General features: G+C 41.4%; 2 protein-coding genes across 3 annotated transcripts in view; both read right to left on the bottom strand.

Moving 5' to 3' along the window:
- LOC135094890 (uncharacterized) overlaps positions 1-929 on the bottom strand; it is a 1,748-nt gene extending 819 nt beyond the window's left edge. Inside the window, exons 1-2 of the mRNA XM_063995366.1 lie at positions 656-929; positions 1-551 (exon numbers count right to left, since the gene is read on the bottom strand). The exon at positions 1-551 is cut by the window's left edge and continues 1 nt beyond it. Of these exons, the coding sequence (XP_063851436.1) occupies positions 1-551; positions 656-929 (825 nt within the window). The remainder of the gene's footprint in view (positions 552-655) is intronic.
- LOC135094860 (apoptosis-stimulating of p53 protein 2-like) overlaps positions 1-5,051 on the bottom strand; it is a 77,955-nt gene extending 72,904 nt beyond the window's left edge. For both annotated transcript variants that reach the window (XM_063995314.1, XM_063995313.1), the window contains exons 1-3: positions 4,508-5,051; positions 1,801-1,939; positions 1-1,118 (exon numbers count right to left, since the gene is read on the bottom strand). The exon at positions 1-1,118 is cut by the window's left edge and continues 1 nt beyond it. The gene's annotated coding sequence lies outside the window, so the exon portion shown is untranslated. The remainder of the gene's footprint in view (positions 1,119-1,800; positions 1,940-4,507) is intronic.
- Positions 5,052-13,332: the final 8,281 nt, after the last annotated feature.

Genomic DNA, 13,332 nt, shown 5'->3' on the forward strand with positions numbered 1-13,332 from the left:
TGAGTGGCGGCGTCTCCTGGGGGGGCGACGAAGGGGAGCCAGCCTGGGGTCTTCCTTCAGATACTCATACAAGGGGTCTGAGTAGGACCTCCTGGGGGCTGCTGACCTCCTGCTAGTCCTCCCCTTCCTCTCCCCAGCACCCTTCACCTCCCCAGCCTTCCCCTTGCTACTGGAGTCCTTTGGCTTCTCACTGGGGGGTTGCGAGGGCTGGTTCCCCCTGGTTTCATGCCCCCAGGTGACGTAGTGGCTCCAGGGGTCTTCCTGGGGTGCTGGGGGGCTGTGGCCTGGGGTTTCCGCCGGGGACTTGCTGGGGTTTTGTGTCCAGTCCTTCCTGCTGCCTGGCGATATTCTGCTGGGGTAAATTTTTGCTTTCTGCTCATAATGGGGCTTAGACTCTCCTGGGGTGATAAAGCTGGGGGAGGTTTTGTGTTCTGGGGGCCGTGTGAGGCTGTTCCTGGGGTCTTCGCGCTTTGTGTTTGCACCTGGGGGGCTTTGAGTGTCTGCTTGTGCACCTGGGAGCTTTTCAGACCCTGAGATACCACTGGGGGAGGCTGGGGGAAACGTCTATGAGTTTGGGGAGAAATAGGAAAGCCCCCCTTAAAAACTCCGTTCTCTTTCGCGTGCTGTGACCGAGGTACCCGTTTTCTATGCACACTGTGGGGGTCCTCTCTCCCCTGGGGTCTTGGAGGGGCAGGGGGCAGGGGAAGGGAGGCGGTGAGGGGCCGGCCACGGGGGAACGGGTTAGATTTAAAATGGGGAGAGCGTCTGGGGGAGGCGGACGGTGAGTGATAGTGATGAGAGGTGAACGACGCGTCACACTCGTCGCTGCTCACCACCACCAGCTCGTCACTGTCATCTAGGCGGCCTGGGGGGGCGGGGGGCACCACTGGGGGGTAGCGCGGGGGGTCCAGGGGGTGGCGGCGTCCCATACCTTTCAGTTCATCCTTCAGTTCATATAACTCCCATGGGTTGATCCCCCCCACCCCCGTCTTCGTCCGAGGAGGGGCTGGGGGAGGCGAGGGCGCAGGAGGGATGGGCGTGGTAGGAGATCTCCCCCCGCAGACCCGCCCATAGTCTTAGAAGCTCCAGGGGCCTCTCCCAGTGACCAACCACCCGGACTGTTGAGGGAGACGCAGACGGAGGATTAAAGGACGGGAAGGGAAAGAGGGGAAGAGTGGTTTGGGTTAGCTGGGGTGTGTGTCTGGGGTGTGTCTGGGGTGTGTGTCTGGGTGTGTGTCTGGGGTGTGTGTGGGGTGTGTGTCTGGGGGTGTGTGTCTGGGGTGTGCGTGTGGGGTGTGTTTGGGGTGTGTGTGGGGCGTGTGTGGGTGTTTGGGGAGGATAAGGGGAGAGCAGTGGGTGTTTATAGGGTACGTGGTATGTCATGGGGGTTGGGTTAGGTTAGGTGTGCTGGGGTGTGTGTGTGTGTTTGGGGTGAGAAAGACGAGATAGCTGGGGTGAGGCTGGGGTGTTATAAGGGGTGGGAGATAGGAGGGTGTGTTGGTGGTTTTGGGGGTGGAGAAGAGGTTAAGTGAAGATCTGAAGGGTCACACACACACACACACACACACACACACACACACACACACACACACACACACACGAAAAGCAAACAAACAAACAAACACATTTCAAACGCCACAAAGCTAATAATAATAATAATGATAATAATAATAATAATAATAATAATAATAATAATAATAACAACAACAACATCAACAACAAACAAAAAAAACATAACAATAAATAAAGATTCTCCACACACACACACACACACACACACACACACACACACACACACACCTCCTAAGGGCGAGTGTTCCAAGATGGAGGGCAGGGGGTCCCCGGGGTCCCTGACGCAGGCCGCCACGTCCCTGAAGGTGGTGATGGGCGTGAGGGGCGCCCACACCCGCCCGCCCTCGCACACCACGCCCAGAATCTCCTGTAGGAGTGTGGGGGGTGATTGAGAGGTGGTGGTGGTAATGGAGGAGGAGGAAGAGGAGAGGAACGAAGGAGAGGAAGAATAATAAGAATAAGAGGAGGAAGGGGAGATAACGAAGGAGGAGGAAGGAGGAGAGAGGAAGAAGAAGGAGGAAGAGGAGAATGGGGTGGGAAATGGAGAAAAAAAACAGAAGGAGGAATGGAAAAGGGCGAGGAGGAGAGAAAAAAGAGGAAGGAGGAGGTGGAAGAAGACGATAAAAAAGAACAAGAATAACAAGAAGAACAAGAAAAGAAGAAAAAAGAGAAAAGGAGGAACAAAAGAAGAAAAAAAAACATGGGAGGAGTAGGAGGAGGAGGAGTAAAAGATCATGAACAACAACAACAACAACAACAACAACAACAAAGGAAAAAGAAGAAGAAGAAGAAGAAGAAGAAGAAGAAGAAGAAGAAGAAGAAGAAGAAGGAAGACAGACAGACAAAGATAAATGGAAGACATAAGAGGAAGGAGACTGATGTAATGGTGATGATGATGACGAGGAGGAAGAGGAGGAGGAGGAGGAGGAGGAGGAGGAGGAGGAGGAGAAGGAGGAAGACAGTTGGTGAAAGAAACATGAGTTCGAAGAAATGTGAAGAAGAAGAAGAAGAAGAAGAAGAAGAAGAAGAAGAAGAAGAAGAAGAAGAAGAAGAAGAGGAAGAGGAAGAAGAGGAGGAAGAGGAGGAGGAAGAGGAGACCTTCATATTCACAATTCAAGGTCATTTCTATCACACTGTTAGAGAGAGAGAGAGAGAGAGAGAGAGAGAGAGAGAGAGAGAGAGAGAGAGAGAGAGAGAGAGAGAGGCGTGACAACTCTCGTGACAAATGTATAGATAAGACTCTCTCTCTCTCTCTCTCTCTCTCTCTCTCTCTCTCTCTCTCTCTCTCTCTCTCTCTCTCTCTCTCTCTCTCTCTCTCTCTCTCTCTCTAAAACTTCTTGGTAATATGATTCGAACTGAGATTAAATGAGAACCAGGCAAGGATACTTTCAACTGAGCCACCGTGTGTGTGTGTGTGTGTGTGTGTGTGGTTAAGAATCTAATATTTCGTGACTGTCTTTCACTGTGACCGCATCTCTCTCTCTCTCTCTCTCTCTCTCTCTCTCTCTCTCTCTCTCTCTCTCTCTCTCTCTCTCTCTCTCTCTCTCTCTCTCTGCCATTTCTCGCCTCTCTTCCTTTATTATTTACCTATTTCCAGGAGAGAAAATTTTACGAAGAGGCTCCCGTCTGCCAGGCCTCTCGCGCCCGATTCCCCTTCAGTAACCTTGACTTCAGATTAATATTATTGTTTTGTTTTATGGTTTCTAGTATCAGTAATCTATATTTTACGTACTATGGTTAAATTCTGGGGTAATGTATTTTCTTTTTTTTTTTTATTTTTATATTATGTTTATGATATGCATTTCATTAGGATTCGTTATTTCAGCGCCAATGACACATCACGTATTTCTTTATATGTATATATTTTTTTGTTTTATTTTATATGCCTATCTTGCTAATAAACATTGATGATATTTATAATTTTCTATGGGATTTCAATTCATTATTCTTATCATGTTTAATGACTTCCTAACATATATTTCCTGTTTAACGCTTATAACACCACTGGGACAACATAATAAAGATAATAATTGTATTTTTGGAAACATCATGAACTTGTAATGATGTAAAGATTTGATGGAGTTTAATATTGTAAGCGATATTGTGAGCTAAAGCCGAAGCCACGCTGCCGAACAATTGCGCGCCAAAACTCGACCCTGCGAGAAATTGGCGGGAAAAGTAAGAACATGTAAACAAACTGCCTCTTGGTAACCGCCTGGGCCGCTCCCTCCCTCGGCCAGCCACGGGGGAAGCGGCGAGGCCCACCCCTGACCGATGGACACGGGGAAGGGGAAAAAAGAAGGGGAAGAGTGGGAAAAAAGGGGTATTAAGGTGGGGTACTAGTTTCCCTTGCGCGGCCCCTGAAGGTTGGGAGTTCAGCGGCCTGGGAAACTTACAAAAACTATTAGACAAAAAGAAATGAAGGAGAGGGAGAGAGAGGGAGAGAGGGAAGAAAAATAAGCGAAATAACAGGCTATACATTCCCCTAACCAAGGACAGGGTGGTGATGGTGGTGATGGTGGTGGTATATCACTATCATCACTATCAGCATCACCATCAGGGTTTTTCTTAGGGCAGGAGCACCCCCCATCTATACTCGTGTCCTTGAAGTGAGAAGGATTTATTGGGGTTAGATAGGCTTGTGTGTGTGTGTGTGTGTGTGTGTGTGTGTGTTTCTAGGCGCGTCTCTACCCTCTCTCCCCTTCATCTCCCCTCACCACCTAACTGTCATTCACTATCTACCATCCTACCATTTATTTCTACCATTATCTACATCTACCCTCTACCACCATCACCACCATCACAGGTCAAACATTACCCACCAATGGACCTACCAGCATCTGCCTCCCCCCCAAGCCCCCTACTCCTCTACTCCCCGTCTACACCCTCTACACCCCCCACAGCGCCCCATACCCCCTTACGTAGCATAACTTACAGGAAGCATGGAAGTGGCGGGAAGAAGGAGTGAGGCCCCGCAAGGAGGTTAGCTGTGGCCCGTCTGGTTTCCCTGGTGTTCTTCCTCCTCCTCCTCCTCCTCCACCTCCTCCTGCTCTCCTCCCGACCTCTGTCCTTCCTCTTCACTCTCCCAAGACACCAGCACTTCATCCTCCTTCTCTTCCTCCTCTCCCAACACCTCTTCCTTCCTTCATTTTCAAATTTTGCTTTTCCTCATGTCATATTTTTCAGTGTTTATGGGTGTCTATATTTTTTCTTCTGCTGCGTCTCCTACAGGTGGTACAGAGGCGGAATAAGCAGGCCGGGTAGCTAAATGATGCATCCACCTGCAGGAGGCGTGGGAGGCGTGGCGGTCCAAGGGTTTCGAACTGGCGCGGGTTGGAAGTTGAAGGTCACTGAGACAACTGCCATGACAGAGCAGCCACGGATGCCTCTCTGCCCTCGCCTTGCGCTCTCCCTCTCACTCTCCCTTCCCTCCCTCTCCCTGTTGCACGCACACACGCACACACATGACTCAAAGCTTGTTGTGGCGCGGTCACCTGAGAGAGAGAGAGAGAGAGAGAGAGAGAGAGAGAGAGAGAGTTTTTGAGCCCTGGGCATTCCTTTCAACATTCACTTTCACTCGCTCACTCTCTCAACAGCACTACCATCACATCTCTCTCTCTCTCTCTCTCTCTCTCTCTCTCTCTCTCTCTCTCTCTCTCTCTCTCTCTCTCTCTCTCTCTCTCATTCAATCTTATACTGACGAAAAAATGAATGAATTAATTAATGCAATATAATGCAAGTTAAATGCAATAATTCTCTCTCTCTCTCTCTCTCTCTCTCTCTCTCTCTCTCTCTCTCTCTCTCTCTCTCTCTCTCTCTCCCTCCTTCAGTTTCTTGACTCTACATTCTCTCTCTTCCTTTCTTCTTCTTCTTCTAATTATCATCATTATCTTATTACATAAACTCATCCCTTCTTCCTATTCCTCCTCCTCCTCCTCCTCCTCCTCCTCCTCCTCTTCCTCTTCTTTACGTGGATCACTATTCCTTACAATGTAGCAGTTCCTTATGATGATGGTGATGATAATAGTGATGATGGTGATGATAATAGTGATGATGGTGATGGTGGTGGTGATGGTGACAAGATATGTGAAGCACTATCATCACTTCCTGATCATCACTATCACATCACCATTACTGTTATTATTATTATTGCTATTATTATTTTAATCTTCATGACTGTCATCACCATCATCATCATTATCATCATCAACACCCCTGTCATTATCATTATCATCTCCACATCACCATTTTCAAGTCCTTTAGAAATCATCACCATCATTTTCATCTATGGTGGTGATAATGTATGTGTTTTGTGCATCACCATCACCACCATCACCACAATACCATACGTCACCACTACCACCACCCTCATCACCACACCACATAACATCACTACAATCACACCAACATCACTGTCAACACCACAATACAACACCACCACCACCATCACCACCAACAGCTGTGATAAGAGGACTGCAATTCACTATCTCCTTCACCACCACCACCACCACCATCACCACCACTCCACCACCTTCACCACCAATGTCAGCGAGAGACTGTGGTGGTGTTGACGGCGGCTGGTTGGGGGAGCGCGTGTTTGGAGGAAGAGGAGGAGGAGGAGGAGGAGGAGGAGGAGGAGAGAAGAGGGGGAAGGGGGGTTACAGGTGGAGCGAAGCAGTGGTTGGGCGCGCCACAATGATGGTGGTGGTAGTGGTGGTGGTAGTAGTAGTGGTGATGGTGGTGGTGGCTGTAATCTCACACCACCATCCTCACCACAATCTTTATCATCTTCCGTCTCTCTCTCTCTCTCTCTCTCTCTCTCTCTCTCTCTCTCTCTCTCTCTCTCTCTCTCTCTCTCTCTCTCTCTCTCTCTCTCTCATTGCCCTCAAGATAGTGACTCGTAACAATATTACATGATGAATCACCATTATCACCACCACCATCACTATCACCATCACCACCACCACCATCACCATCAATTCCTCTCATACCTAACAAGAAAAATAAATAAATAAAATACACAAAAAATATATCACTTCGTAACATTTAATATCTATGAATACAAATTGAGTGATGTTACGATTATTTTGCTTTTTATATCTTATGTCAATTATCGTAAAAAAATAACTCTCTCTCTCTCTCTCTCTCTCTCTCTCTCTCTCTCTCTCTCTCTCTCTCTCTCTCTCTCTCTCTCTCTCTCTCTCTCTCTCTCTGCAGCTGATAGATACAAACAACACATGTGGTAGTAAAAAATCAGCCATGCGCAATGAATGTAAACAAAAACAAACATCAGCTGATTTGTCTGTGTGTCTGGATGTCCCTCGTTCAGTCTTGAGAAATCTTTATCATCATCCCCACTTTTATCATTATCATCATTATTAAACTTATAAATATAGATACGTAAAAGCAAATGAAAATGCTATATATTAATACAAAAAAAAACAACAACTATATATATAATGAAAAGCTGAATGGACAAAAAAAAAGAAAAGACTCAATGTAAAACACAAAATAAATAAAAATATGAACTCGACATATATGAAGAAAAAAATAAATAAATAAATAAAGAGGAAAAAAAATGTATATCTTTATTTTCCCCGTGCACCTGGCTCAACACCCCCTCCTCCCCTGCCACTCACCCCCACCCCCTCCCTTCATGCCCCCCACCCCCTCCCCCTTACTAATGCATTGCCCCTTGCAGACAGCCTTGAGAGAGAGAGAGAGAGAGAGAGAGAGAGAGAGAGAGAGAGAGAGAGAGAGAGAGAGAGAGAGAGAGAGAGAGAGAGATGGCTAGAAGATATGTGAAGATGGAGATAGGAAGGGAGGGAAGAAGGTAGGAAGGACGAGAGGGAAGAAGAGAGGGGAGAAGGGAAAAAGATAAAAATGAATTATTGTGTAAGGGAAGGAAGAAACGAAGGAAGGGAAGACTGAGAGGAAAGGAAGAAGGAAGAAGAGAAGGAAGGAAAGAAGAAGGAAGGAAAGAAGAAGGAAGAAAAGAAGGAAGGGTTATGAGGGAAGGGACGAAGGAGGAAAGGAAAGGAGAAAAAAATGAAGGAAGAGAAGGAAGGAAGGATGGAAGGATAAAATATAACTTAAAATAAAGAAGGATTAAAGAGATAGAAGAGAATAAGAAAGTATGAAGGAAGGAAAGGAAAGGAAGACAAGGAAGAATGAAGGAAGGAAAATTTGATAGAAGAAAGGAATAGATAAAAGTGAATAAAGAAAAGAGGACAAAGATAAGGAAGGATGGGAGAGCACACTAAATAAAAAAAAAAAAGATATATTAACTGTAAAGAAAGATAAAATAAATTTCTTCCCTTTCACTAAACGCACATTTATTCCATCGACAAAATAAACAAATAAAAAATTACTACTACTACTACTACTACTAATAATAATAATAATAGTAACAATAGTAATAACGAAAATAATATAAATAGAATAGTTATCCCCCTTCTCTCATTTTTCCCGTTTTCTTTTTTTCATCTCTTAATCGTTCTTATCATCATCCTTATAAAGTGTATGGAATCCAACACAACAATTAGCATTTCATTTATATTTTATTACGAGTATAAACGGTACAAAAGTGGCAATAATAAGAGTAATAAACAAGGCACTGGATTACATTAGACAGACGCCATGGTGATGCTCTTTTGTTTATTGACCGATGCAAAAGTTGACGCCCGTAATAGTTGACAGAATGACGGAGGGAAAGAAGAAGAAGAAGAAGAAGAAGAAGAAGAAGAAGAAGAAGAAGAAGAAGAAGAAGAAGAAGAAGAAGAAGAAGAAGAAGAAGAAGAGGAGAATGAAATAATTAAAAGAATAGGAAGAGGATGATTAGGAGACAGGAAGGAAAGGATTATTAAGGAGATATAAAGAGAATGATGAAATAATAAAGAAAAGTGCAAGGAAATGAGAGAGAGAGAGAGAGAGAGAGAGAGAGAGAGAGAGAGAGAGAGAGAGAGAGAGAGAGAGAGAGAGAGAGAGAGAGAGAGAGAGAGAGAGTTGAATATCCATAAAAAATAAAAATAAATAAATAAATGACATAACTTTTGCAATCCATAACACTCACCCCCAAAAAAATAAATAAATAAAATAAATAAAATAACATAACAGAAATTCTTCCTCAAAAAAAAAAATAAAATAAAATAAATAAATAAAAAAAAATCCTTTTACAAACTCTACCATATATACAGACACGTTCACCATACAGAGCCATACCACACAGAATAAGTGTTTCCACCACATATGTATACATCCTCTATATATATAAGGAAACAAAAAATACACATAAGAATTCTTGGCACGGATTAAAAATAGGAATATCGTTATAGGCTAAAGATAAATTGAGTAATGGCAAACAAACAAGCCTAGTGATTCCTAAAGACTTGTATTCCCTTTTACTTTCTTCAAATTTCTTCCTTATTTAAACTCGCTTGAAGGTTAGAATTTGTGAAAAGTTACGCCTCTCCCTCACATTTTCTTTATTCTTACCAATTTGTCTCCAGAAACGCAAAGGTGAGGTTGGGTTACTTGGAAATATTCTCAGTTCTCCCCCACGGCTTGTATTCTCTCGTTTCTTCGCTTCCTTTTCCTTTCACTCAATTCTAACCTAAACTTTCCATAAATGCGAAAACTGAGGTAAAGATGAAAGGAAATGGTTTGTTCTTCCCCAAGGCTTGTATCCTCCCCTATTTCCCCTTCTCTTAATTTTTTCCTTTCATTTCTACTCCTCACCCGAACTTTCTATAAATGCTGAAATTGAGGCTAACTTAATCGATATATATATTTTTTTTTATTTATATAATTTTCCTTTCTTCCACTCCTATCTTATCCCTTTTCCTTGGTTCTCATCTTCCAGTGATTGTCATAAACCAAGCTTTTATTTCAAGAATTCAAAACTACAACTACGAAAATAAATAAGCACTTTTTTTTTCTTTTGTTCTCTCATATAGCCTGTTACATTTTTCCCTTATAAAAAAAAAAGTGTGATTCATCCCTTCAATTTTCACAACATAAATTTACTCGTATTTTAACCCCCCCCCCCAAAAAAAAAAAAAAAAAAAAAAAAAAAAAAAAAAAATAAAATAATAATAATAATAATAATAATAAAGAAATAAAGAAATAAAGAAAGAAATGACAAGACACAAATATCGATCTCCACAAGTCTTAGGATGATGTAATTCTTTGTCATTTCCTCCGAATCAACAGTGTGGCCAATTACATATGACCACAACCTAAACACTACCTGACACACCTAAAGCCTAACACTCGCAACGTTCCCGAGCCACACACACATTCACACGTACTTAGTCTAAATATACATATACATTATCACTTATGTATAGTGTCTCCACTCGGCTGAATGTCGTGTATAATTATATTAAGGCACAACAACTGTTACACGTGTTCTTACAAAGACCACGCGCTTATTTGTGTGTTTACTGTGTGCGTGAGTGTGTGCGTTTTTTCGTATGTACATCTTTTCAATGTGTGTTTGTGTTTCAATGCATCTTTTAATAGTTTGCTGTTTTTTTTTTCTTTCTTTCTGTGTGTGTGTGTGTGTGTGTGTGTGTGTGTGTGTGTGTGTGTGTGTGTGTGTGTGTGTGTGTGTGTGTGTGTGTGTGTGTGTGTGTGTGTGTGTGTGTGTGTGTGTGTGTGTTTCGTATGTACATCTTTTCATTGTTTGTTTTTCTTTTTAATTAATTTGCATTTTCTTGTTTCTTTTTGCTTTCTTTAATTTATATATGTACTTACAGTGTGTGTGTGTGTGTGTGTGTGTGTGTGTGTGTGTGTGTGTGTGTGTGTGTGTGTGTGTGTGTGTGTGTGTGTGTGTGTGTTTGTTTCTATGTACATACATCTTTTCATACTGTTTGTATTTCAATTATTTTTTCAAGTTTCTACACTATTATTTTGTCTTTATTTATTTATTTATTCTTTTTTTCCCTTGTGTAGAAAACGATAATATGTTTTGTTCAGTTCTCAATCCTGTGTCTTTATTCTTTCAAAATTATACTATTTTTCCTTTCTTTCAGATTTCTATTCTTTCCTTCTCTCTTTTCTTGCTTGATTTGAAGTGTATATTCTCTTCCTTTCTTTCTTTTCTTTAAACATTTTATTCTTTATTTTTCTTTCAAATTTCTATTCTTTCTTTCCTTCCTTTTTTCCTCACTTTCCTTTCAAATATTAATCCATTTTCCTTTTTTACTTTGTTTCTTAAAGAAATATTTTCTTATATTTTTTTCAGTCACTTGTCACATTTTCCTCTCTATTTATCCTTTATCATTCATTTTCTTCCACTACTTTACTAATTAATTTCTTTCCTTTTCTTCTTATTATTGTTATTCATTTTAATATATTTTCTTTCTTTTCTTATCATTATTACTATTATTATCTTACTTTTTTCTCACCATTATTATCTTCCCTTCTCTTTTCCCATTTATTGGCACTTCTTTCACTGCATCATCTTATTATCTTTAATTCATGGCACATTTTGTCTCATTTCCAAACTTTTTTTTTTTATCATTATGGCACAGAATTAACAAAAAAATTATGGCAAGATTATCATCACTTTTCCCTGCAAATTTCATTGTTTTTTTCATTATTATTATTATCATTATCATTCTTAGTGGATCTTTCTCTTTTTCACTAAATTGTAAATATATTTCAATAGCCACAAATAACTTCCCTGCCCCCCCCAAAAAAATAATAATAGTAATGATAATAATAACAGTAACTTCCTTCAAATGTTAGGAATTAGCCATACATGCACACACACACACATACATACATACATACATACACACACACACACACACACATTACAAAGGTGTACATATTAAGAAATAGCAAAAAAATATACAGCAAATATGGACTCCACCACCATTACCATCAGAACACCATTAAAACACCATTAGAACCCCTTGCAAGTATCAAGCTCTTTCAAACACCTTATTGCAAGTGATTCTGAACCTATTAATTATAAGCAAGTGTGTTACAATAGGTCCGAGTACTGCTTTTTAGTACCAAACACCATTAAGATAGCATTAGAATCGTTTAGGCACATATTTGATCCTCTAAGCATCACTTCCTATTATGACAAGTGATTCTGAACCTGCTAATTATAAGCGAGTGGGTTACAATAGGTTCGAGTAGTGCTTTTTAGTACCAAACACCATTAAGACAGCATTAGAATCCTTAAGCATATTTGGCCCTCTATGCATCACTTCCTTTTTCAAACACCTTATGACAAGTGATTCTGAACCTACTAATTATAAGCAAGTGGGTTACAATAGGATCCAGTACTGCTCTTTAGTATCAAACACCATTAAGATAGCATCAGAATCCTTTAGGCACAGATTCAACTCTCTAAACATCACTTTGCTTTCACTCTCCTTATAAATGCGTAATGAATCATGACAGAATCAACAGGCCAGAATTTCACTATCACCCTACAGAACACCATTAGTAAAGTCTTGGAATCCCTTAGGAGTGTCACTGTCTTCTAAATTATTATGAGTCTGTGTTCCTCCCTTTACAAATGCATAGATGCCAACAGTCTGGTACGAAAGGGTTCTGATCTCACTGAATACCAGCCAGGCACCACCACAATAGCCCTTGGAACCTCTTTAAGTGTCATTCTGTGCTCTAAACACCACAAACTTATGTTCCACTCTTTACAAATGCATGATTAAAAAAATGCCGTTTAAAAAGGTTCAAAACCCATTCACCACCACTACACCACTACAACTGTATTGGAATCCTTTACAAGTGTCACCGAGTCCTCTACATCCCACAACTTTGTCTTAACTCCCTTTACAAATGCAAAATGCCACAAGTGTTGTACAAAAAAGGTTCTAATCTCACTGACTATGAATCAAACACCACTACAACTGTACTGGAATAGTTTACAAGTAGCATTCAGTTCTCTAAATATCAGAATCTTATGCTACCCCCCTCTTAGAAATGTATAAACACCAAGACTTCAATATAAAAAGGTTCTAATTTCACTTACTATCAGCCAAACACCACAACGCCACCACTGGAATCCTTCACAAGTAATCTTCACTGCCTCGAAACACAGAAGCATTTACACAGCCTTCCTAAATGCACTGTAGGCCACAGAACTTCCTTTGCAGTTAGTCACAGACCCAATATAATCTATAATCCTTTACAAACAGCATCCAGTCCTTTAAAAACACCCCATTATTTATACAACCCTCCTAAATGCATTCTCACACACTCTTTTGTAATCCCTTATAAAACAGTGGAGTCCTTTGCAGATCCACAATTATCATCTTTACAAACAGCATTCACTCCTTTACAAACACATCATTTATACATCACTTTTGCAGTCCTCCCTCAAAGCCCCAGTACATTGTAACAGTGTGTCATGTCTGCTATTATCACAGTTGGTCCCCCTGGCTCCTCACTGGCCAGGGAGGGTGTTGGGGTAGCTTGAAATGGCCAAGTTAACATCACAGAGGTATCAGAGCTTATTGGGGCATGGCTTTGTAATATCACTGGTTCTCTCTCTATATGCATGTTTTAGTGGGAAGTGTGGAGTTAATTGTTGTGACAGTCTCTCTCTCTCTCTCTCTCTCTCTCTCTCTCTCTCTGTCTCTCTCTTGTAATATCACTTTTTCTTTCTTTCTTTGTTTTTTTTTTTAAAGGTTTTGTGTGATGGTTTTGTTTGTTGAGAAGTTGTTGGTCATTACATCATCGCTCTCTTTCAAAAGGTTCATTTGTTCATTCTGAGTC

The sequence above is a fragment of the Scylla paramamosain genome, chromosome 47 (genome assembly GCF_035594125.1).
Source record: "Scylla paramamosain isolate STU-SP2022 chromosome 47, ASM3559412v1, whole genome shotgun sequence".
Classification (NCBI taxonomy): domain Eukaryota; kingdom Metazoa; phylum Arthropoda; class Malacostraca; order Decapoda; family Portunidae; genus Scylla; species Scylla paramamosain.